This window comes from Pan paniscus, chromosome 7 (assembly GCF_029289425.2).
Source record: "Pan paniscus chromosome 7, NHGRI_mPanPan1-v2.0_pri, whole genome shotgun sequence".
In the NCBI taxonomy this organism is placed as follows: domain Eukaryota; kingdom Metazoa; phylum Chordata; class Mammalia; order Primates; family Hominidae; genus Pan; species Pan paniscus.
The window spans coordinates 57507734-57531387 of NC_073256.2; the positions used below are offsets into that span (position 1 = coordinate 57507734).

General features: G+C 45.0%; 1 protein-coding gene across 6 annotated transcripts in view; it reads left to right on the plus strand.

Moving 5' to 3' along the window:
• Window positions 1-23654, plus strand: part of PLEKHA2 (pleckstrin homology domain containing A2) — a 73217-nt gene that overhangs the window by 44643 nt on the left and 4920 nt on the right. For 4 of the 6 annotated variants that reach the window (XM_034965976.3, XM_034965977.3, XM_034965980.3 and 1 more), the window contains 7 exons: window positions 762-859; window positions 5516-5656; window positions 6831-6977; window positions 7301-7369; window positions 7953-8023; window positions 11976-12039; window positions 23253-23330. In XM_034965976.3, the coding sequence (XP_034821867.1) occupies window positions 762-859; window positions 5516-5656; window positions 6831-6977; window positions 7301-7369; window positions 7953-8023; window positions 11976-12039; window positions 23253-23330 (668 nt within the window). The remainder of the gene's footprint in view (window positions 1-761; window positions 860-5515; window positions 5657-6830; window positions 6978-7300; window positions 7370-7952; window positions 8024-11975; window positions 12040-23252; window positions 23331-23654) is intronic. The other 2 variants (XM_034965978.3, XM_034965979.3) reach the window with 2 other exon arrangements.

Below are 23654 nucleotides of genomic sequence, written 5' to 3' on the forward strand. Positions count from 1 at the left end.
TTCTGCATCTACCCCATGAGACTCACCTCCTACAGTTCAAGCTTATGCTAAGAGAATAAAGTATTCCCTTGAGCGATTCTGTCTCCCCACCTCAGATTTGTTCAGACTTCTTTGGTATGCTCATTCTTCTGTTTCTTGCAAATTTCATAGCTAAGCTCAGAAATGACTCTCACGTTTTGTGGTTATCAGATCTGAAAATATATATATGTAATAATAGTGAATGTGGAAGTAAATTGTTGACCTAATGGAATGCTCAGAGGAAAGAACAGGTTGAGAGTGAGGCCAAGGTCACAGATTTGATCTCAGGAGAGCTTTGTTCTGTTTCCCAACCACAGACAACTCTCCCAGTCCAGACCAGTTGTGCCAGAGGAGACCAAGCATGGGTCCAAAATTCTGTATATACCGTGATGACAGTAAATGTATTAGCACCGCCAGAATGCGGTTCACAGTTGTGTCTTGTTGACGGCAGACCAGCAGCCTCATCACTGCAGAACAGCACACTGAGGCTGCTGTTAACATGGTCAGGTGTTGTTCCTGTGGCCAATGGGATGTTTTTAAAGGTGGGAAAGAGAGTGAGCAGGTGTGGCCTGGGGCTTCCTAAATATCCAGGCAAATGACTTAGCATCATGGGAGATTTCTTGTTCTGCTTTTTGGAGTTCACTCATCTCACTCCCTCAAACACCTTAGCTTTGTGGAGACTTGTTGGATTGCTTGTATTCTGACCTGGGAATGTCTTCCCTTCTTTTCTGTGGCTTTTGTAGTTATCAATGCCCTGTCTCAGAGATATTTCCTTCAAGCCAATGATCAGAAAGATATGAAGGACTGGGTTGAAGCCCTGAACCAAGCCAGCAAGATCACCGTAAGTTTGGTTTCTTCTGTTTTCTGGTGGTAGTAAAAGTGCCTCTTCCCAGGCTGTGGCCTTGTTGGGGTTGGGGAAAACTGAGATGGCAGCGGGGACTTTCCCAGGAGCCTGGTCTGTACCCAGTTCTCTCCCACCTCTTCTTTTTCCTTGGCTGACCAAACACAAGTTGAACTGAGAGTCTGAGTTTGAATCAAGTTCAAGGGGAAGTTCATGGAGCGTCCCCTTTGTGCTTCCTGGGAGGGCTCCCGATCAGTCATGTTTCGGGTGATTCTGGGATGCTGATTCAGAATGTGGTAGGATTGGAAAATGGATTGCTGACTGTGAAAAGTCAAGTAAGGGGAAAAGCATATGGGGAGGGAAGTCAGAACTTTTTCCCAGCTTGGGGGCTACTCTTCTTACTTTCAGAGGCTGCCTGCAGGGTCAGTCCAAGCCATCCGCCTCCCTGTCCTAGAAAAGCCTTCTGTTTAAAAGCATCACAGAGCTAGTTCATGGACTGTCCTACGAGTGTGCTCTTTTTCCTTGAGTTGGCTAATGAAGAATTCCTTTCTTTTTCCTTAGAGATATAGAAAAAGAAAGGAAGAAGGGTAGGAAGGATGGAGAGGGGAAATTATATGTTTTGGAAAAAACTAGACTTTTAATCAATAAGACAGGCAGACTCCTGGCTTTTATAGATCATGGCTTGTATGCTGAAAAGTTTGTTTCTGTATCATACAGTCAGAAATGCTTATGTTTGAGGGGCTTCCAGTAGTGACTATTACATGCTGCAGCAAATTATCCTCCCAGATTTCTCAGGGTTCCTGTGAACAACTGTATAGAAGAAATTTGTACATGTATATAGTATTCATATTGCTAGACCCAACTGAGTGTAATTGAGTCTCCTATAAGCAGTTTTGCTGATTAGCTTCTTATTCTGATAAACCTTGGTAAACCCGTGAAAAGAGAGAGTGATGAAAAGAGAGAGGATGGATGGCTGGGTGCAGTGGCTCACGCTTGTAATTCCAGCACTTTGGGAGGCCGAGGTGGGTGGATCACCTGTGGCCAACATAGTGAAACCCCCCGTCTCTACTAAAAATACAAAATTAGCTGGGCGTGGTGGCACACGCCTGTAGTCCCAGCTACTCAGGAGGCTGAGGTAGGAGAATCACTTGAACCTGGGAGGCAGAGGTTGCAGTGAGCCGAGATCGTGCCATTGCATTCCAGCCTGGGCGACAAGAGTGAAACTCCATCTCAAAAAAAATAAAAAATTAAAAAATTAAAAAATTAGCCAGGACTGGTGGCTTATACCTGTATTCCCAGCTACTTAGGAGGCTGAGGCAGGAGGATCACTCGAGCCCAGAAGTTTGAGGCTGCAGGGAGTTATGATCGCACCACTGTACTTCAGCCTAGGCAACAGAGTGAAACCCCATCTGTTAAAGAAGTCTCAGGTAGTGTAAACAGCTTTGGAAAGGCTCTGCATGTTGATCTGAAGCACTGCATGACACCGGAGCATAAGCACTGACAAACAGTGTTCTTCGGGATTTTGAGAGGAAACACAGCAGCCAAGCTTCTGTGCCTCCTTTTCTGGCCACTGGGAACTCTAAAAAGTTACTTTCTGGCCAGGCGCGGTGGCTCACGCCTGTAATCCCAGCACTTTGGGAGGCTGAGGCGGGTGGATCACAAGGTCAGGAGTTCGAGACCAGCCTGGCTAACATGGTGAAACCCCGTCTCTACTAAAAATATAAAAACTAGCTGGGCATGTTGGCATGCACTGTAATCCCAGCTACTTGGGAGGCTGAGGCAGGAGAATCGCTTGAACCCAGGAGCTGGAGATTGCAGTGAGCCGAGATCGCACCACTGCACTCCAGCCTGGGCGACAGAGCAAGACTCCATCTCAAAAAAAAAAAAAAAAATGTTACTTCCCTCCCTCTTTGCTGGGTTTCAGGAATTCATCTGGGTCATTTAGGGGAAATTTCTGCAGTTCCATGGTGATTTTAATCACTAAATATCAACTAAAAATCAACATCCCTAAAAATGTGGTTACATAATAACAGAACTCACAGAAAGTGAGAAAGAGTAGCTTAGGTAGGTCGTGACATGCAGCAACAAGGAGTCAGGCAGTCCTAGAGCCAAATCACTTAATTTTAATGAGCTTGAGTTGACCTCATCTATAAAGTGGAGAAAATCATGCCTGGTTGATAAGATTAGTGATAATGCAGCCAAGAGCTTATCAATGCATTGCCTGGCACTGAATGGTGGCCCAAAGAAACTGTAACTGCTGGTATCTCTCAGCCAGAAAGAAAATAGAAGGCGGAATTTCTGGCCTGATTTGGAGGGGTAGGGAGGGGGCAGAGGACATCCTTGTCTATGTAAACTGAGTGTGCAGTCCAGGAAGAGAAGGTCTCGTCGTCTTTGTGGGGGCCCAGCATAATCAGGGTGCTCTTATTGTTTTGAACAGACACCAAATGACAGGGCTCTCATATAGCTCTGAGCTCTGGATCCTTGGGTCTTTCTTACTCTGAAAGCTGTAGAAGTGGGAGAGGACCTTAGCTTTTCTCTGGAAGTCCCGGTGACGTCCCGGCAGATAGATAGATGTAGGGTGTTGCGTTCTCCTGAAGGTGGGGCATTGTGATGCTGGGGCACTGGTGGGAAGTCAGAGTTTAGTAGACATTCAGCTGTTTTTTTGTTTTGTTTTTGTTTTGAAACGGAGTCTCGCTCTGTAGCCCAGGCTGGAGTGCAATGGCGTGATCTCGGCTCACTGCAACCTCTGCCTTCTGGGTTCAAGTGATTCTCCTGCCTCAGCCTCCTGAGTAGCTGGGGTTACAGGTGCCCGCCACTACGCCCAGCTAATTTTTGTATTTTTAGTAGAGACGGAAATTCACTATGTTGGTCAGGCTAGTCTCGAACTCCCGACCTCAGGTGATCCACCCGCCTCGGCCTCCCAAAGTGCTGGGATTATAGGCATGAGCCACTGTGCCTGGCCGACATTCAGCTGTTAATCCTGGCTGAATGTTAATCCTGGCTAAACAGTTAATGACTCAACTGTTCTGGACCTCTTTTTTTTTTCTTTCTAACAAAATGAAAGATTTCCTCAGCATTTGCAGACTCTAGTATAAATGAGTGAAGTGGGCAAGGAGGAAGAAACATGGCAACAGGAATGAGGATAGGTGACATTTGACCCCGGCCTCTCCCGTTCTGCTGGGGAGAATGGTAGGGACTGTGCAAACACAATGTATTTTCTATCTAAAAGGGAACTGCTGCATAGCTGAAAATCTGGATTTTTCTGTGAAATATCCCAAAACTTAGACGCAGATTTTAAAAAATACTGCATGTGACTAACAAAACATTGTTTGGGCAAAGTCAGTGGGTGGGCCACCAATTTGCAACCTCTGGCCTGTGATTTCCAACTAACAATAAAAATTTTATGATGATTTGATCAGCTGTGGTACCATATCTCTGTCAAGGAAGAGCAAAGATAGCTCATTCTTCCAAAAGGGCTCTGTGTATAATTATTAGTAACAACGTGGGAAGCCTTAATTACAATATTTTGTAATATGTTTTTCTTTTTAGTTGTGTTTCTAAAGCATTTAATATACTCTATCATTTGATAACCACAACAATGGTTATGATAAATATTATTCCACTTTTCATTTTATGCATGAGACGGTTTAGGCCTAGAAAGGTTTGATGGTTGCCAAAGGTCTCTCAGGTGGTTCGTGAGAGGTGAAGGGTTATACCACACATCTTCTGGCTCCAGACTTCATGGACCCCTTGTTCTGTCTCTACAAAGGCATGCATGCATTTTTACCTGTTCAATCTGCCCAGAATGCCTTCTCCCAGCTTCATGTTCCTGGTTCCTTTTATTTAGTTTTTTATTTTGTATTTTTTTCGAGACAGGGTCTCTGTCACCTAGCCTGGAGTACAGTGGTGTGATTATAGCTCACTTCAGCCTCCAATTCCTGGGCTCAAGAGATTCTCCTACCTTGGCCTGTTGAGCAGCTGTGTGCTACCACACCTGGCTAATTTTTTTTTTTCATTTTCAGTAGAGATGGGATCTCACTATGTTCCCCAGGCTGGTCTTGAACTCCTGGGCTCAAGTGACCCTCCTGCCTTGGCCTCCCAAAGTGCTGGGGTTACAGGTGTGAGGCCCCGGACCTGGCCCCCATCTCCTGCTTACCCTCCAGGTTGCCGTTTGAGTGTCTCCCTGCCTTCTCCTCTAGAGACCTCCCTGCCCACTCTGTTTCCAGCAGGTCCCCTGCTGTGCGCTGCCTCAGCTCCCTTGATCTTCTTTGTGCCACTCACCACCATTTGTAATTACTCTGTTTGTTTTACGTTTTTTTTTGTCATTCCCCCTAGTAGCATGTAAGTGCCGTGAAGGTGGGGACCCATGTGTGTTTCGCTTGACACTTTATCTTTGGTTTCTAGCCAGGGAAGGGCTGGCTCATAAGTAGGTGCTCAAGAAATTCCTGGAGTCGGTTTGTATCTGTGTAGGGGGAGGGCGTTGCTGGTTGAGACGCTCATATTCAGATTTGGACTGTGGAAGGCTTGGGGAGGACACGCAAGTCTGACTGTAATTTGGCACATGAGCTTTTCTCATGGCAGCCCCATTCTGTTTTGGGCTCCCCATGTTTCCTAAATGTTCTGTTCCCCATTGACTGTTGCTGCCGCTCTCCCCAGGTTCCCAAAGGTGGGGGCCTACCCATGACCACTGAAGTTCTCAAGAGCTTAGCAGCTCCTCCAGCCCTGGAGAAGAAGCCACAGGTGGCCTACAAGACGGAGATCATTGGAGGGGTGGTGGTCCACACACCCATCAGCCAGGTGAGGGGCCTGACTGGGGCTGCGGGGGGAGTGGGGGTGTAGAAGTGTCCATGGTGTGCCCATGATGTGCTCGGAGCACTGTACTGGGGAAAAGGAGGGTGGGAGTGGGGGGCAGCTGGTGCCAGTGGAGCCATCAGGAAAGTACAGGGCATGTTACATCCCCATTCATGGGTGTTAGTGACGGCAGTGCGGAAGTGGAGGCTGCTGCATCTTGAAGCCATGTGGCCTGTGCAGTTCTGTGCTGGACACGGGAGACACAGAAGATGAGGGTTTGTGAAACCATAGGAAATGGGACAGAGGATGGCAAACAAGGCTGGAAACCAGCCTGGTGTCCCTGCTGGTTCACATTCCCTATCCTTCCCTTTCTCCTGGGTCGGCCCAACGTCCCTGATGCTGGTTCTGTGAAAGTACCCAGTAGAGTGCATGACAGAGCAAAGGAAAGGTTTATTTTCCTGTTTTAATTATTTATATTTATTTAAGTTTTTTTTTTTTTTTTTGAGATGGGGTGTCCCTCTGTCACCCAGCCTGAAGTGCAGATACACATAATCACGGCTTATTGCAGCCTCCACCTCCTAGGCTCATGCAATCCTCCTGCCTCAGCCTTCCCAGGCTCAAGTGATCCTCCCACCTCATCTGGGACCACAGGCATGTGCCACCACGCCTGGCTAATTTTTTTTTGTATTTTTTGTTGGAGATGGGGTTTTGCCATGTTGTAATTTAATTTTTTTAGAGACAAGGTCTCGCTGTGTTGCCCAGACTGAAGTGCAGTGGTGCAATCATGGCTCACTTCAGCGTCAGACTCCTGGGCTCAAGCCATCCTCCAACCTCTGCTTCCTGAGTAGCTGGGACTACACGCCTGGGTAATTCTTTTTTTTTTTAAATTTTTAAATTTTAAAATCAAAATTAAACAAAAACTTTAAAACAATTTTTAATTTTTTTGTAGAGACTGGGTCTCACTGTATTGTCCAGTCTGGTCTAGAACTCCTGGGCTCAAGCGATCCTCCTGCCTTGGCCTCCCAAAGTGTTGGGATTACAGGCATGAGCCACTGTGCCCACCATTTATTTCTTCTTTGACTTAGGGCAAAGAGGCCAGAGATTCAGGCAGAGGGAGGTAGGTGGGGCTGTGGCTGCATAGAGGGAGGGAGGCGCTGATCCTGACACTGTTTCCTTGCAGAACGGTGGGGATGGGCAGGAAGGGAGTGAGCCCGGGTCCCACACCATCCTTCGAAGGTCTCAGAGTTACATCCCCACGTCAGGCTGCCGTGCTTCCACCGGGCCTCCCCTCATTAAGAGTGGTTACTGTGTGAAGCAAGGGAATGTGGTGAGTGTCAGCACAGGGGCTGAATTGGGGTTCTGGTGACTCCTCAGAGCCAGTGGCTGTAGACATAGCAGAGGTGAGAGGGGATTGACAGGAGGTGCCTCAGTCCTCCATGGAGCCTCCACCTTTGAGGGTGAGATTTTGGGACTGACCTTTGGCTCCCACCTGTCAGAGGTGTTGCCCCTGGTATGAAGAAGCCCTTGCCCCTGCTGAATGTGGGAGCCGGACTTCCATGGGGCTGGGTCCCTGGGAGCTTAGCATGAGTACACCCTCCACAATGCTGGGCACCTCTCGCTAATGTTCTGCCTTTTATTTTTTTATTACAGCGGAAGAGCTGGAAACGTCGCTTCTTTGCACTTGATGACTTTACCATCTGCTACTTCAAGTGTGAGCAGGTTTGTAGTAGCTTTGCTGCCCTTCTGAGAGGTCATGGAAACTAAGAGGTGCATAGGTGCACACCCACAGGAGAGCGTGCATGAGTGGAGATGTGGGCACACAAAGACTTCAAAGACACCTCTGTCTTATCTCCATTCTGTGCACACATCTTTACAGTGACACTAAAGTGTCCTCTCTGCAGTGAGCTGCTGTGTGGTCAGAGTCACAGCTACACAACATCTTCTTCTTAGATTTTTTTGTCTTTTTTCTTGTTTTTGGAGACAGGGTCTTTCTCTGTCACCTGTCACCCAGGCTGGAGCACAGTGGTGGATTTTTTGTAGAGACAGGATTTCACTATGTTGCCCAGGCTGGTCTTGAACTCCTGGCCTCAAGCAATCCTCCAGCCTTGGCCTTCCAAAGTCCTGGCATGAGCCACTCTGCCCAGCCAGATTTTTTTTTCTCTTGCTGATTATTTTGAGACCAGATTATTTGTCAACCTGATTTTAGCCAACCATCTCTGAGAAAGGGGTATTGGTCAGCTGGTCTGGGTCGTGATATGACACAGACAGCCTCACTTACCTGTCTTTCTGTTCTTTCCACCAGGACCGAGAACCACTGCGCACTATATTTCTTAAGGATGTTCTCAAGACCCATGAATGTCTGGTCAAGTCTGGGTAATTGTGTCTGCTTTTTCTCTTCTAATCCAAACCTCCATTTGTCCTCTTAAATCTCCCTTTACTACCCTTCAGAGACTCTATGCAAGAGTCATCTTCTTCCAAGAGCCAGGCACAGGAGCCTAACACCTTGTGGCTGACTCACTGCATCCAAGCTAACACAGGGAGGAGACCGCCCTGGGCACACTTGCCCTCTTCCCATACCTTACTCTGGCTCCTAAGCAGATAGGCCTACGTAATAGTTTCTGGTGGGCAAAAAGAAAGGGTATAGAAACAAAGAGTGGGGCTCCGAAGCTTCTCAGGTGTTAGGATTAGATGCTCAATCCCTAGCAGAACACAGGCTCAGAGGAGAGACCACGCCTCTAGGTCACTCACCTCAGTGCTTCTGGTCAGATCACTGTACTAGTGCCTCTTCCCTGACCTTCTTATTCCTTTTCTCCTCCTTTTGACCCTGATGTCCCATTAACACAAGGTGATTCATAGCATCTCTGTGTTACTCCCACTGGGAAGGAAGAACAGGTATTTTAAAGGGATTCCTCTGTCCACTAGGAAATAGTTACCTTCCAAGTGCCACTTTGCATAGGATGAGTTTGGGACCTGGCAAGGGATCTCCTAGGTCCAACACCAAATACAGATGCCTATAGAACTAAACTTTAGAGACCCTAAGGGTATTGGGGCATCCAAAAACCCTTTTTCTGGCCACCAATCTGCAGTCTTTAGAGACGGGGTGTTTGTGTCCCTCCGTCTCATGGCTTGTACAAGCAGAACCCTCAGATATCATGAGGAAAGCTGTTCACAGCAGGCCGACTCTTCTCCCATGAAGGCACAAACAGTCTTGCATGAAAACAACATGCTGTGTGACCCAAGGGGGCAGAGACAGAAGCACTCTCCCGAGTCTTGCAAATGGCAGTTGCAGAGTACAGAAGACTGGGGAGGTTCCCAGTGACTATTTATAATTCGGGAAAGTAGCTATAGATGGAAATTCCAGAAGTGTGGCTCTAGAAGTAGGCAGAGGAAAGATTGGGCATGATGAGATCCTTGATTTTACCTGACCCTGGAGGGGCCTTGCAGATGTGAGACCACCTGGGCACATGGGGGAAGCTTAGAGAACGATAAGGAACTTACGGTTAAATCCTAAGAATGCCTTGAACTTTCTCTAACTCTCTAACTCTGCCAGAGTCACACTAAACTGAGTTAAGGAAGTCAGGGACTAGCAGGGAAGGAAGGTCCTTAGGGCTCTGCAGCTTCCATGCCTGTTAGACTGCTTGGCCTCCCTGGAACCCAGTCCAGGGTTTTAGGATATCTTGATAATCAATTAATATTTGTTGAAAGGCACCATGTAGCCTGGTGCTGTTTTAAAAAAATATATATCTTTTTAGGCCGGGCGTGGTGGCTCACACCTGTAATCCAATCCCAGCACTTTGGGAGGCCGAGGCGGGCGGATCACCTGAGGCCAGGAGTTCCAGACCATCCTGGCCAACATAGCGAAACCCCTTCTTTACTAAAAATACAAAAAATTAGCTGGGTGTGGTGGTGGGTGCCTGTAATCCTCGCTACTCGGGAGGCTGAGGCAGGAGAATCGCTTGAACCCGGGAGGCGGAGGTTGCAGTGAGCCAAGATCATGCCACTGCACTCCAGCCTGGGCAAAAGAGTGAAACTCTGTCTCAAATAAATAAATAAATAAATTTTTACATTTTTTAAAATTTCTATCGTTTTGGGGGAACAGGTGGTGTTTGGTTGCATGGAAAAGTTCTTCAGTGGTGATTTCTGAGATTGTGGTGCACCCATCTGCAGCAGTGTCCACGGTGCCCAAATGCATAGTCTTTTATCCCTCACCCCCCTCCTGCCCTTCCCACCCTGAGAAGTAGATGTGAAAGGAGTGGGGATTTCCCATCTGCTTTTCTTTCACCTCCTCAGTAGTTGTTTATGTGACTTTACTGGCTATGCATGAGTAGAATTTGAAAGGCTAAGACATTTTAGCCAGAAAGAGGCATTTTTTATTCAGAAACTCAGAAAGTAATCATAGTTGGTGAAATTTGCTTCAAGTGACTATTCTGTGACATACATTATGCCAGATGCCTTCTGTACCTTATAACTAACTGGTCTTTGTAGTGACCAGCCTGATCAAGGGGGTCCTCTTATTTGTCTCTGTTTTATACTTGGGATCACAAAGGCTCCCCAAGTTTTTACAACATTCTCAAACATCTCTTCCCTACATGTAGTCAGGATTCACCCCAGGTCTATCTGGCCCCTATCCTGTTGTTCTTGCTCATGGATCTCTGGTCTCATGCACTCCTTTGCCCAGGTACCTGTGGCACTGGCCGAGGTCGTGCCATTTTCTTGCAGGCTTTCTGATTCATGAAGCCAACCCCACCTGTGATCAGTCCTTTCCAACTCTTGGCATATAACACACAATCTAACATCTGATGGTACAGTTTTGCTTCCTTATGTTCTTTTTTGTTGTTGTTGAGATAGAGTCTTGCTCTGTCCCCCAGATTGGAGTGCAATCTCAGTTCACTGCAGCCTCTGCCTCCCAGGCTCAGGTGATCCTCCCGCCTCAGCCTCCCGAGTAGCTGGGACTATAGATGTGTGCCACCACACCTGACTAAGTTTTGTATTTTTTTTATAGAGACAAGGTTCACCATGTTGTCCAGGCTGGCCTAGAACTCAAGTGATTTGCCCGCCTTGGCCTCCCAAAGTGCTGGGATTACAGGCATAAGCCACTGCGCCTGGCCCTTATGTTCTTTCACTGGGTAGGAATTAGATCTTTTACTCCTTATGTATTCCCCGCAGTGGCTGGGGATATACGCGGCAGGCATTTAACACTGGGAAATAACTTGGGCTGCTTTGAGGTTTGTCACTGAGCATCATCTACTCCCCGCCCTCTTCCTTGCAGAAGTCAGGATTTCTTTTCCAAAACCCACACCCAGCAGTGTCCCCTAAAGGAGTGCCCTGAAGTCATCTCCTCTCCCCTTGCTTTCCTCCTCTTTAGCTCTTTGTCTCCTGGGCCCCGCACAGTGAGGCAAGGAGCAGGAGCTGAGTGAGGTTGATGGGGCTGCTGTGAGGGTGGAGGAGACGGTTTAGGGAGCGGAGAGTTGGCTCCCTTAGGAGAGGCCAATGGCAGTGGAGTAATTAAAAGCATAGGCTCACTGGGTTCAGTGGCTCATACCTGTAATCCCAGGACTTTGGGAAGCTGAGGCAGGCAGATTGCTTGAGCTCAGGAGTTCAAGACCAGCCTGAGCAACATGGAAACACCCTGTCTCTATGACAAATACAAAAATTAGCCAGGAGTGGTGGCATGTGCCTGTAGCCCCAGTGAGCCATGATTGTACCACTGTACCCCAGCCTGGGCAACAGAGTGAGACCCTGTCTCAAAAAAATAAATAAATAAAGCAGAGACTCTGGAGTCAGACCTAGGTTCCAAATCTCCAGCAACTTGGAGGAGTCATTTAAGCTCTGATCCTGAGTGTGGGTCTGAGTTTCCTCATCTGTAAAATGGGGGAAGTCTTAAGTGCCCCCCGGGGCTGTTGTGAAGATTAGATGAAATAATCTACAAAAAAGCACCCGAAACGGTGCTTCCCACAAAGCACTTCATACACCTTAGAGGGAAGGAGGGAGGCAGGAAGGAAGGAAACTGTAGGAGATGGTGGTGGTGGGGTTGGATATTAGGCAGGAGGTTTTGGAGGGAAAGGAGCTTATTAGAACTGCTGGTGGGAGAGGGGCCTGGGGAGGGTCCATCTGGATGGCAAAGCCTCCTGAGACCCTCTAGGAAATGAAGCTAGAGGAAACCCCTGGAGTGTTTTTCAAGGCAGGAGCTGAAGGAAGAATGGCTTGGAACCACTCCCCACCCATCTTCCTTTTTTATGGTAGAGGGCACTGGGGTCTTAGGACATATCGAGTCCTCTCTGAGTATGTCAGCACACCATAACGTTCTTTCTCTTTCTCTGTCTAGTGATCTCTTAATGAGGGACAACCTGTTTGAAATAATAACAAGCTCCAGGACCTTCTACGTACAGGTAAAATGCTCCCTTCCAGAAGACTCCAGCATTCTGTTTCTGTGAATGGTGCCCTCATAGGCCGTGTCCTTTCCTTTGCTTTCTCTTTTCATTTGCTTGAAGTTTCTAGGCAGTAAATTTAGCCCCTGAGAGTCAGTCTGAGTCCCATTTCATCCTAAACAGGATGTCTGCCAAAAGCTTCCCAACCATAAAATAATGAAAGCAGGTTGAGCCGCTCTACTGAGGAATGTGAGTGTGTACCAGTTGCTCTCAGCTGCTGGGCTCCAGCTAAGCAGAGAAAAGGAGAACTGGTCAATGATTTCACTTCTCCTTTGGAGGGTATTTATAAGTCTCGTCTGTGTGTGGACATCACTGTGTGCGGAAGGACAAAAGCACAGAGGGCCCTGTGCAGGCACCAGGTGCAGAGCCCAGCTGCACAGAGGAAGCCATTGTTCAGGCTCTGATGGTTCACTTATCAGGAGCTTCTCCCCTCCACCCACAGCTCTGGAGTTCTCCCAACTCCTTCTAAAGTCATAGGAACTAGAAAGGCAGATTTCCAAGCAGGGACTAGACTTTCAGGGCCAAGTCCTAACCCAGCCTGCCTAGCAGTGCACACAGAGTGCCTTGATTCGCAGCCCCGTGGTGATGCTGGACTTTTAGTATTGAAACTGACACTTGGCCAGGAGCGGTGGCTCATGCCTGGAATCTCAGCATTTTGGGAGGCTGAGGTGGGCGGATCACTTGAGGTCAGGAGTTTGAGACCAGCCTGGTCAACATGGTGAAAACCCCATCTTTATAAAAATACAAAAAAATTAGCTGGACATGGTGGTGTCTGTAATCCCAGGTGCTTGGGAGGCTGAGGCAGGAGAATTGCTTGAACCCGGGAGGCAGAGGTTGCAGTGAGCTGAGATCATACCACTGCACTCCAGCCTGGGTGACAGAGCGAGACTTTGTCTCAAAAAAAAGGGAAAAAAAAAGAACAGAAATAAAAAACTGACAAGTAAGCAGGTTGGTTTAAAGGTGGGGTTTCCCAACTAAAGCTTTTCAAGCTCCCGCTGCCCTTTCTTCTGGGCCTCGAGTGTCACTCCCTGTTAAGCAACCTCCCTTCCCCAAGGAGCTGGTCCACTTTCCCATTTCTTGGGCAGCAATTCCTGTCACAACTCCTTCCGCCGAGCCCAGCACGTGTTTGAGTAACTTAGTCATCTCGGGGCTATATCCATTTGGACAAGCACATACCATCCAGGAAGAGACAGCAGAGTGGGGGCTTGGGAGTGAACTGGAGCTGTGGAAAGGGCTGCCATGGGCATCGGAGCTACTAATTCACCAGCAACACTGCCACTCAGGGACAAGGTTTAACCTGTAGATTGCTCTACAAGTTTGTAGTTCTTGCATTCAACAGATATTTGTAGAGTATCCTCAGAGTGCTGGGCATTTTGTCTCAGACTGGGGACACCAGGTTAAACAGAACAGATCCTGAACCCAAGAGAGAGAGAGAGCTCGTCAAGTCCATAGGCAGTTAAACTGTGGCATGGCGCAGGGGAGGGAGTGCTGGGGGAGATGGAGCACAGGGGAGTTTGCAGACAGTGAAACGATTCCGTATGACACTGTGATGGTGGGCGTGTGATGAAGAACTTGACAGCACGAAGAATTGACCTAATGTATGCAAATTGAGAAAAAAATTTAGGAGGTCAAGTGATCCTAGCAGGAAATGCAGAACGTGACAGTAATCGAAATGTATTACAGGTCCTCCCTGAAGCGGGTAGGGGAATACAAAATTAAAAAAAAATGGTGTGATAAGTGCTACTGCCATTAGACTGAAACGTGAACCATAAGCAGGTCGCCTCACCCAGTCTTAGGGAGTTGGGGAGGGATTCTGAAGAAAGATACAGCTAAGCTCAGTCTGTTGGGGGGGAAAGTGGCCCAGGCAAAGGAAATAGGAGGTATTTTTTTAAAGCCTGGTAATAAAAGGAGCAAAGGGCCAAAAGGAGGCTGGACAGTTAGGCACGGAGGACCCTCATATGCCTTATTGAAGAGCTTGTATTTTATCCTTAGAATTAATGCCCTTAGAGGTTAAACAAAGGGCTTGATCTGATTCGCCTTGCCATTAAAAAATACCACTTGGGCAAGTTATTTAACTTCAGAACCTGTTTTCCTCATCTGTGAAATGGAGATGATGATCTTCAACCCCAGCCCTTTTGATGACATGCTGTCAAGGATTGCCTGGCCCTGTGCAGTGTGGAGGACAGAAGAGAAAAGGCTAAGATAGGATGAGAGAGAACAGTTTGAAGGCTGTTGTTAATAATTTAGTGAGGGATAAAGGAAGCCTGAATGAGGGTAGATGGAGAAAAGTGGAAAATTTGAGAGATATTAAAAAGGTATATTTTCCAGGACTTGAGAGTCAGTCGGATGAAGGGAGAGAGGACAGGTATGCCCGGATGTTTGGCTGGAGCCTCAGGGTGGCTCATAGCACCAGTCATTGTAACAGGAGCATGGGAGGAGGAGCTGTTGAGAGGAAACACAAGGTTAGCATGGGTGGTTCAGAGTTTACAGTGCCTGCTGGACATCCAAGGAGATGTGCTATGAAGACCATTGGATACACACTGCTTGGCATGTTGCTGACACTAAATAAATATTTGCTAAGGGAATGATTGTGCTGGTTGAGTTCAGGAGAGAGCTTTGGACTAAAGACAGCAATTTGGGAAACACGAAACCCAACCAAAAAATGTTCCAAAGATAATCTACATGAGTGTATGCACATTTACCAGAAGATTCTAATCACCCCATCTTCCATTGCCTTCTGCTTCCCACATTTCTGGGATAAGAGAACACTAGCGTCACACTGAATAAATAAACGAGAGGGAGGACAAATCTGTTTACAGCACCTAACTCAAAAAACAGTGGAAAGAGAATAGGATAGATTAAAAATCACTTAAAATATTTATCAATTCATTAAAAATAGCAACTATAAAGCTGGGCACCATGGGATGCACCTGTCGTCCCAGCTACTTGGGAGGCTGAGGCAGGAGGATAGTTTGAGCCCTGGAGTTTGAAGGTGCAGTGAGCTATGATCTCGCCACTGCACTCCGACCTGGGTGACAAATCAAGACCCTTTAAAGACCTTGTCTCAAAAAAAAAAAAAGAGCAATCATAAACTCATTATAAGTTAATAAAACAGATTTTGTGAAAAAAACATATTTCTAAAAAATAGCAAGAATAGTATTGTTTTTACAGTTTTGCACATCTATCTTTAATGGCTGGCATAATAGAAGACAACAGGATTCTCCTATCTGCTTCTGCATTCTATCTGTGGCCGTATGTTGTTTTGATTGAAGAATATGGAGAAAATCTTGCCTCACACAGATGTGTATTTGGAAAAAAGGAATATTTTAATAGCCTTTTTAGATAATTGTGGATATTCTTTGATTCTATACCAAAACTTGACAAATGTTAATTTCTTAATGTTTAGGTACAATGTACAATCTGAAGCCATATCAAGAAATTTTTATACTCTTACATTAAAATCCATTGGTCAATTTTGCACTTTGAATAGATACTTTTTATCCATGCATGGTTTTTAACAGTATGCATTGGTCATTTGGAAAACAATGGTCTCACTGAGGTATGCAGATATTCAAAATGTTGACACATTTTATTATGTACTATCCAAAATCACATCATTAAGATATCACCACTAATATCATTAACAGTCTTTGAGTGTAGAAAACTATTAAGCTCATGGAGGTAGCCAGAAGTTTTTTTGAAATTCTAGTTTTTGCTTTGAAAGCTCAAAGCTTACTCATTTTGGGGATAAAAATCTACCAAATACCTAACTCGGAATAAGTTTGACTGACAGTTTGTATGTCAGTCATTTGTTCTAAGTAAAAATTGTGTTTTAGGCCAGGCAAGGTGGCTCACGCCTATAATCCTGGGACTTTGGGAGGCCAAGGCAGGGGATCACCTGAGGTCAGGAGTTCGAGATCAGCCTGGCCAACATAGTGAAACCCTGTCTCTATTAAAAATACAAAAATTAGCGGGGTGTGGTGGTGCGCACCTGTAATCCCAGCTACTCGGTAGGCTGAGGCAGGAGAATCTCTTGAACCCAGGAGGCAGAGGTTGCAGTGAGCCGAGATCACACCACTGCACTCCAGCCTGGGAGACTGAGTGAGACTCTGTCTCAAAAAATTAAATAAATAAATAAATTGTGTTTTACACAAAAGATGAAAGAATATGACTACTGGTAGAGCTTGGTGCTAAGGTGCTGGCAGTTTTACCCACCATGCCAAAGTGTCCTTCTGACCTGCTCCCCAAGGTTATGCTCAGTAAATCTGCCAGAAAGAACCGTTCATCCTGAGTATCTAAGAGAGCTAGACCAAAGAGCAGGGCAGATCATGGTGGAGAAGACTCCCTAGACAGAAGAGAAAGACTTGGGTTAGATTCTAACCACTTAGATTTTGGTCGTTTAACTGTTTAACTAAGATGTCATATTTACGTATAATTTGTACCCTGTGATTTCTCACACTGTAGTAGTCTTTTCTGTTAAGAAAAGCTACCATTTTTTGGACACCTAGATGTCCCAGGCATAGTGCTAAACAACTTACAGGTAGTATAAGTTAAAGTTTATCACTTTGTAGTATAAGTACTATAAGTAGTATAAGTTTATCACTTAAATCTCAGCCGTCTCTGAAATTATCTCCAGTTTACACACAGGAAAAAGAAGGCTTTGAAGGTAAATTATTTGTGCAAGATCATAATAAATCCAGTGAATTATGGAACCAACTGGGAAGCACCAGGTGCTGGAGCAAGACTTGCCAACTTGGGTTGTTTGCGAGCAGCCTGGTCCAGGCCGGGTGCAGTGGCTCACACCTCTAATCCCAGCACTTTGGGAGGCCAAAGTGGAAGGATTGTTGGAGCCCAGGAGTGCGACACCAGCCTCGGCAACCCAGTGAGACCCCTGTCTCTAAAAACAAGCAAAAGTAAACCAAAAGAAAAGAAAAAAATAAGAGCAGCCTGGTCCAGAACCCATGATATAGAGGGTGTGGTCACAGACAACCAGGGAAGTCTGACTCTGTTGGAGAAGACCAACTTGGGGTAATCGGGTGTCTTGGCAAATGGATCATGGTGACCAAAAATCCAAGATCTGGAAATAACCAGGTACCTAAGCAGGTAGAAAGGCCAGTGATTTCAGCAAGCTTGTCAGCAGGTAAACAGTTCTCAGTTCTGGGCAAAAGTTCAAAATCACATTTCAATTCTTGAGCTACCAGGCAAGCAGAGGTAACCATTTCCCCATTTCCCATTCATAGAAGGTCAAGGGAATTAGGCAGTTTATCAAGAGGGAAATTAGTTATTTGAAATGAGAAATGTGGCGCAAACTGGTCTTAGCTTGGCATAAGCCCAGTTGTTAGAACTAGGGTGCTATGTCAGGACAAGAGTAGCAATAAGTGGACTCAAGTGAGTTGCAGAGTGTTGCATTAGAGCTCTTTGGATACTTACTGTTTAATTTAGACTACAGGGTGAATGATGTCACCTAGAACTATGTAGTGTGCAATCTACACAATCATATGTGGCAGGGCTGTGTCTAGAGATGGCACTAGTTCTTGGGAAAGGAGGGCTGCAGAGGTGGAGAACAGAATGAAGGAGGAGTTGCCTAAAAATTTTGGATAGTGGCAATGGCAGTAACCAGAAGTAGATATGGAAGCCTTTATGGCCTCTAGAATTCATTGCTTCAAACCATTGTATCTATTATAGTGCTGGGCTTATGTTAGATAGTCAATAGAAGCTCACTGGACTGCAATAAAACTGCAGGCTGCAACGATTCATTTTAATACTGTCTGTCCTACTCATCTCAAAAACTGCCCTCAAGGACAGAAGCCCTACTTTTTCTTTTGAACCGAGCACCAGAAACAGGTGCACACACATAAGCACACCAGGAAGAGACGAAGCTATGACCTTGGCACTTCCTTTTTTGTTTTACTGAGTTTAAAGTATGTTTTTAGTCTCATAGTAATTCATCATGGGTGGGTAGACTTCAGCTACATTTTTTTTTAAACCTCTGTTTCATGAAGCTACTTTGTGATGTGGTTTTACGATTTTGATGAAAGCTAAGCACAGGCTTTCCGTAAAAATAGATATGTACATAACCATAATTTTTGCATACAATTTTGGAGTTTCATTGAGTTTTTGTTTCTCATGAATCCCAGTTCTTAAAACTACTAGGAGAGATTATAGGCCAGGCCTGGTGGCTCATGCCTGTAATCCCAGCACTTTGGGAGGCTGAGGCAGGAGGATTGCTTGAGGCCAGGAATACCCTGCTCCAAAAAAAATTTAAAAATAAAAGATTGTAATTGTGATCTCAATAAAATAATATTGTTTCTTCTCATATGGAATTAATTGCAATATCTGATTTTCTTTTTGAGCAGTATTTTAAAATAACATTTATTAGGGGGTAGCATTTATCTTCATGGCTGAGTTACTATCTAGGTTATCTGACCGAAAAATGTTCTTAAGAAGGAATTAGAGAATTAGGGAAGAAATATAACTAGTAAACAATTTCCGTCTTCACTAAATTACTAAGTGTTTTAAGAAAGAGATTTAATTATTTTACCTATCATATTAGCAAAGATTTTAAAAATTATAATATTTAATTCTAGCAAGGGTGCATGTAACAAAAATGTTGGCAAATGAAATTTATATTATTGGCCAGAAATCTCTCTGGCCAGATGTAAGAAGAGATTTAAAAGGGTGTGAATTCTTTAATTTAGTAATTGCCTTGGGAGCTGAGGATTCCTAAATATTCCTAAATATGAAAAAAGCTTTATCCCCAAAGATGTGAGTAGCAGCATTATTCATATGAGGAGAATAGGGAATATTCAAAAAATATTTTAGAGCAGGGATCCCCAACCCCAAGCTGTGGACTGGTACTGGTCCATGGCCTGTTAGGAACCTGACCACACAGTAGGAGGTGAGCAGTGGGAGAGCAAACATTATCGCCTGAGTTCCACCTCCTGTCGGATCGGCAGCGGCATTAAATTCTCATAGGGCTGCGAACCCTATTGTGAACTGGGCATGTGAGGGATCTAGGTTGTGCGCTTCCTATGAGAATGTAATGCCTGATGATCTGAGGTGGAACAGTTTCATCCCCAAACCACCCGTCATCCCCCTCCCTTTACCCTTCCAAGTTCATGGAAAAATTGTCTTCCACAAAACCGATCCCTATGCTGAAAAGGTTGATGACCACTGTTTTAGAGGACTAGGTGGGTGAACCATAGTATGTCTACTTGGATCCCCTGAAAATGCTTACAAAGACGTCTGGTGACATGGAAAAATCCTTCTATTGTTAACTGAAAAAAAAAATCAAGATATAATGTATCTTTGTATTTTGGAAAACAGAAATGAATAGCAAAAAGACTGGATTTGCTCTCAATTGTTATTTTAGAATTTTGTGAGGTTTTAAAGTGATTTTATTTTATTTTTTCTTGTTACTTCCCTTTTTTTTTTTTTTTTTTTTTTTTTTTTTTTTTTGCAAAGGTTAGGGAGAAGAGGTCTTGCTCTGTTGCCCATGCTGGTCTCGAACTCCTGGGCTTAAGCCATCTTCCCACATTCTAAACTTTAGCCTCCTAACATTGTGGGATTACAGGCTTGAACCACAGTATCCAGCCGATTTTAATTTTTTATTTTTCTACATTTATTATCTATATTGTCTTTAATGAGCCCTTACTACTTGCAAAAAGGAAAACGGGGAAAAAATAACAAATTGTATTAGGTAGTCATCCAAGAATAATAGTGGTATTTTGATTCTTGTACTTGAGTGCCCATCTAAATCAGGATAGTCCTAGTTTTCTGTGATTCTGTGATTTCTTGCTAAGCAGAGGCTGGGTGAAGACACCTAGGTTTCCTGTGTGACAGTTCCTGGAGAAGGAGTTTGTGGGGAGGCAGTACTTCAAAGCGCAGTCAGGCAGGTGGCCTGTGGCCTGTGGGGGTAGCATTTGACATGACGGAGAGCATTTCAGTAGACTGCTGGAAGGAGCATGGAGATAGCTTAACACCCCTGGAAACTGATTATCGGATTGTCATCCTGGGGATGTTCCTGTCTGTTTAATGAAAATGTCAGATCTCCTATGTGACATAGGAGACTTTCTCCCTCAGCTCATATGCCTCCTACCAAATCATCTTTTGTTCCCCTAGGAGGAAAATCTCTTAATAAATGCTTTTCTCCTAATGGATGATGACCTCCATCTCATTCAAATTCAAAATAACCTTTTTTTTTAACCTCCAAATACATGATCTTATTTGAACTTGATGATTTGATCTTTGAGGTAGGAGTTAGCTGCAGTTTGAGGATGAGGAAACTGAGAAAAGGTCTTATTATGGAGAGGGCAATGCGCTTATCTGTAAATGGTGGCGTTTAAGGCTTCATTTTTTTGTCACATATCATATAATACCGGTGAAAACAACAATAATATCTGCTACTTACAGAGCCCATTCTGTGCGTTCGGCCCTGTTTCAATAGTTTTTCCTAATTGAGGTCATTTAATTCCCTCAATAATTAAGCTTGTGGAACAGGCCAGCCCTGATATTTGTAAAGAACCTTCTGGAAGGATCTTGGAGTCCTTATCCTGGTGATCTTTTTGGACAAAGGATGGGTTTGTCTTTTTCTTGGGAAACCACCAGATTGTCAAATAACTGGAAAAAGTCAAGCGGGGAGACAGCGCTAGTAAGTTTGCAGGCAGAGCACACGTTAGAGAGGTGTTCACTTTGGCCACTTGTCACTACACCCTTTTTGCCCTCGTGCACCAGGACCTGAACGGTTTTCCTTGTAGGTGCACACATCTAACCAAGGAGGGTTTGTTTTGGGGTGACAGGAAGGGGTAGGGATGCAGGTTTGAGAATTGTTGTTTTACTGTCTTTTCCTGATAGAATGCAAAGAGGAGGGGTCACTTTGGGGATGGGGGGATGAGGGGGGATGTGGAGACCTTTGGGGGCTAGTGTGTGGTGGTGGCACATACATCTGCATGTGCACACCAATGCACGCGTGTGTGTTTTGGTGGGACTGTTAGGGGATGATGCTGGAGACAGAGGAAGGCTAACATGCATATTTCTGGAGATTCTGCCTGGTCCCATCGCTGTGTCTGGCACCTGATGCAGCATGTAACACCGGGTGGGGCCCTTAGCCAGCGTTTGCTCTGTTCACTTGAACTCAACCCCTATAAAGCTGGAGGGCACTGACAGGCTCCACCGGCAGTAGCGAGGCCGCTGGAGTTTCCTCCCTTTTTTCATAGAGCCGCTGCTGCCCCCTTCTGGGGTTTATAGGTTGTTTCTGGGAGGAAATAAGTAACTCGGCTTCATCCTTCACATACTGTGAAGCTTGGTGCTCCGAGTCCCACAACTCTTTAAATTTTTAAAAAAGTTTTATTCACAATAGCAAAGTCACAACTCTTTTTTTTTTTTTGTATAAATTTAAGGGGTACAAGTGCGGTTTTGTTACATGAATATATTGCCTTTTGGTGAAGTCTGGGCTTTTGCTGTAACCATCACCTGAGTATTGTGCATCGTACGCATCAAGTAATTTCTCATCCCTCACCCGCCTCCCACCCTCCCTCCCTTCCATGTCTCCAGTGACAATTATTTCACACCCTATGTCCATGTGTACACATTATTTAGCTCCCAGTTATAAGTGAGAATATGTGGTATTTGACTTTCTGTGTCTGAGTTGTTTCACTTAAGATAATAGTTTCATCTATATTTCTGCAAAAGACACGATTTCATTCATTTTTATAGATGAGTAGTATTCCATTATACATATGGACACCACATTTTCTTTATCCAGTCCTCTGTTGGTGGACACTTAGGTTGGTTCCATGACCTTACTATTGTGAATATTGCTGCAATAAACACAAGGGTGCAGGTATCTTTTTGATATAATGATTTCTTTTAAAAATTTTTAAAGTTTTATTTTAGGTTTGGGGGCACATGTGAAGATATAATGATTTCTTTTCCTTTGGAGAGACACCCGCTATTGGGATTGCTGACCTGAATGGTAGTTCTATTTTTAGTTCTTTGAGAAATCTCTCTACTCCTTTCCATAAAGGTTGTACTAATTTACATGCCTTTCAGCAGTGTATAAGCAGTCCCTTTTCCCCACATCCTTGTCAGAATCTGTTTTTTGTCCTAATAATAGCTATTCTGACTGGTATGAGATGATTTTAATTTGCATTTCTCCAATGATTAGGGATATTGAACATTTTTTCATATGCTTCTTGGCCACTTGTATGTCTTGTTTTGAAAACTATTCATGTCCTTTGCTCACTTTTTTTTTTTTTTTTTTGAGACAGAGTCTCACTCTGTCACCCAGACTGGAGTGCAGTGGTGTGATCTCGGCTCATTGCAACCTCTGCCTCCCGGGTTCAAGCAATTCTCCTGCCTCAGCCTCCCAAATAGCTGGGACTACGGGCGCACGCCACCACTCCTGGCTAATTTTTTGTATTTTAGTAGAGATGGGGTTTCACCATGTTGCCCAGGCTGGTCGTGAACTCCTGAGCTCAGGCAATCCGCCCGCCTCGACCTCCCAAGTGCTGAGATTACAGGCATGAGCCACCACGCTTGGCCTACACTTTTTAATGGGATGATTTATGGTTTCGTTGTTGTTGTTGAGTTATTTGAGTTCCTTGTAAATTTCAAAGCAGACCCAGTAGCTTGTATTCTGAGAAAAGCCCCATTTCTGAAGGCAATACATATCTTAGAGGATTTACAGTGGGATTTGGCTTTAATAGGGCTGGAATTGAAAGTGGGATTATTCTGTTCAGATAGTTACAGTGGAAAGGCAACTATGTTGAGAGTGAGGAGAACTTGAATCTCTACCAGCCATAAACCTTGGGCTTTGGCTTTCTGGGCCTCATTTTCCTTTTTTATAAAACTAGGAGGCTAGACTGGATCAGTTGTTTTCTGGAGGGGGTGACGGACTTCAGCAGGGGATGGGGTCTTAAACTTTCCCCTTCCTCACAGCCTGTGCCTCATTTCAGAGCAGCTCCACTTTGAGCGGTTTTATTTATTGGGTGTCAAATAAGATATTGCAGGGAAAACATGTCCTTAAAAGTCTGAAAGCTACTGGACTAGATGATTTCTGGGATGCTTTCTACCCCTAATGGTGTAATTTTATAAACTGAATATTGAGTCAGAGACTTGGAAGCTGAAATCATAGTGCCTAAAATTTCTTGGTAAGAGCCATGGATGTTTTGCAGGCAGACAGTCCAGAAGACATGCACAGCTGGATTAAGGAGATTGGCGCAGCTGTCCAGGCCCTCAAGTGCCACCCCAGAGTAAGTCACTTCCTTTCTGTTGCACAGTGTCAACTCAGAGATGAATTCCTCTCAAGCAGGCATGTTTTATTTGGTGATGTAGGCAAGCAGCCCGGTCCCGAGATGCAGCTGAAGCCCCAGGCTGTCTTGCTTGTTTTTCTCATTCTACTAATTTGGGTACACATTTTTATTTTTCTCTGTTTGGTTGTGGAAGGAGGTGAGGTAGGGTTAGATAGAGAAATGGAATTTCTTTTTTTTTTTTTTTTGAGACGGAGTCTCACTCTGTCGCCCAGACTGGAGTGCAGTGGCACGATCTCAGCTTACTGCAACCTCCGCCTCCCGGGT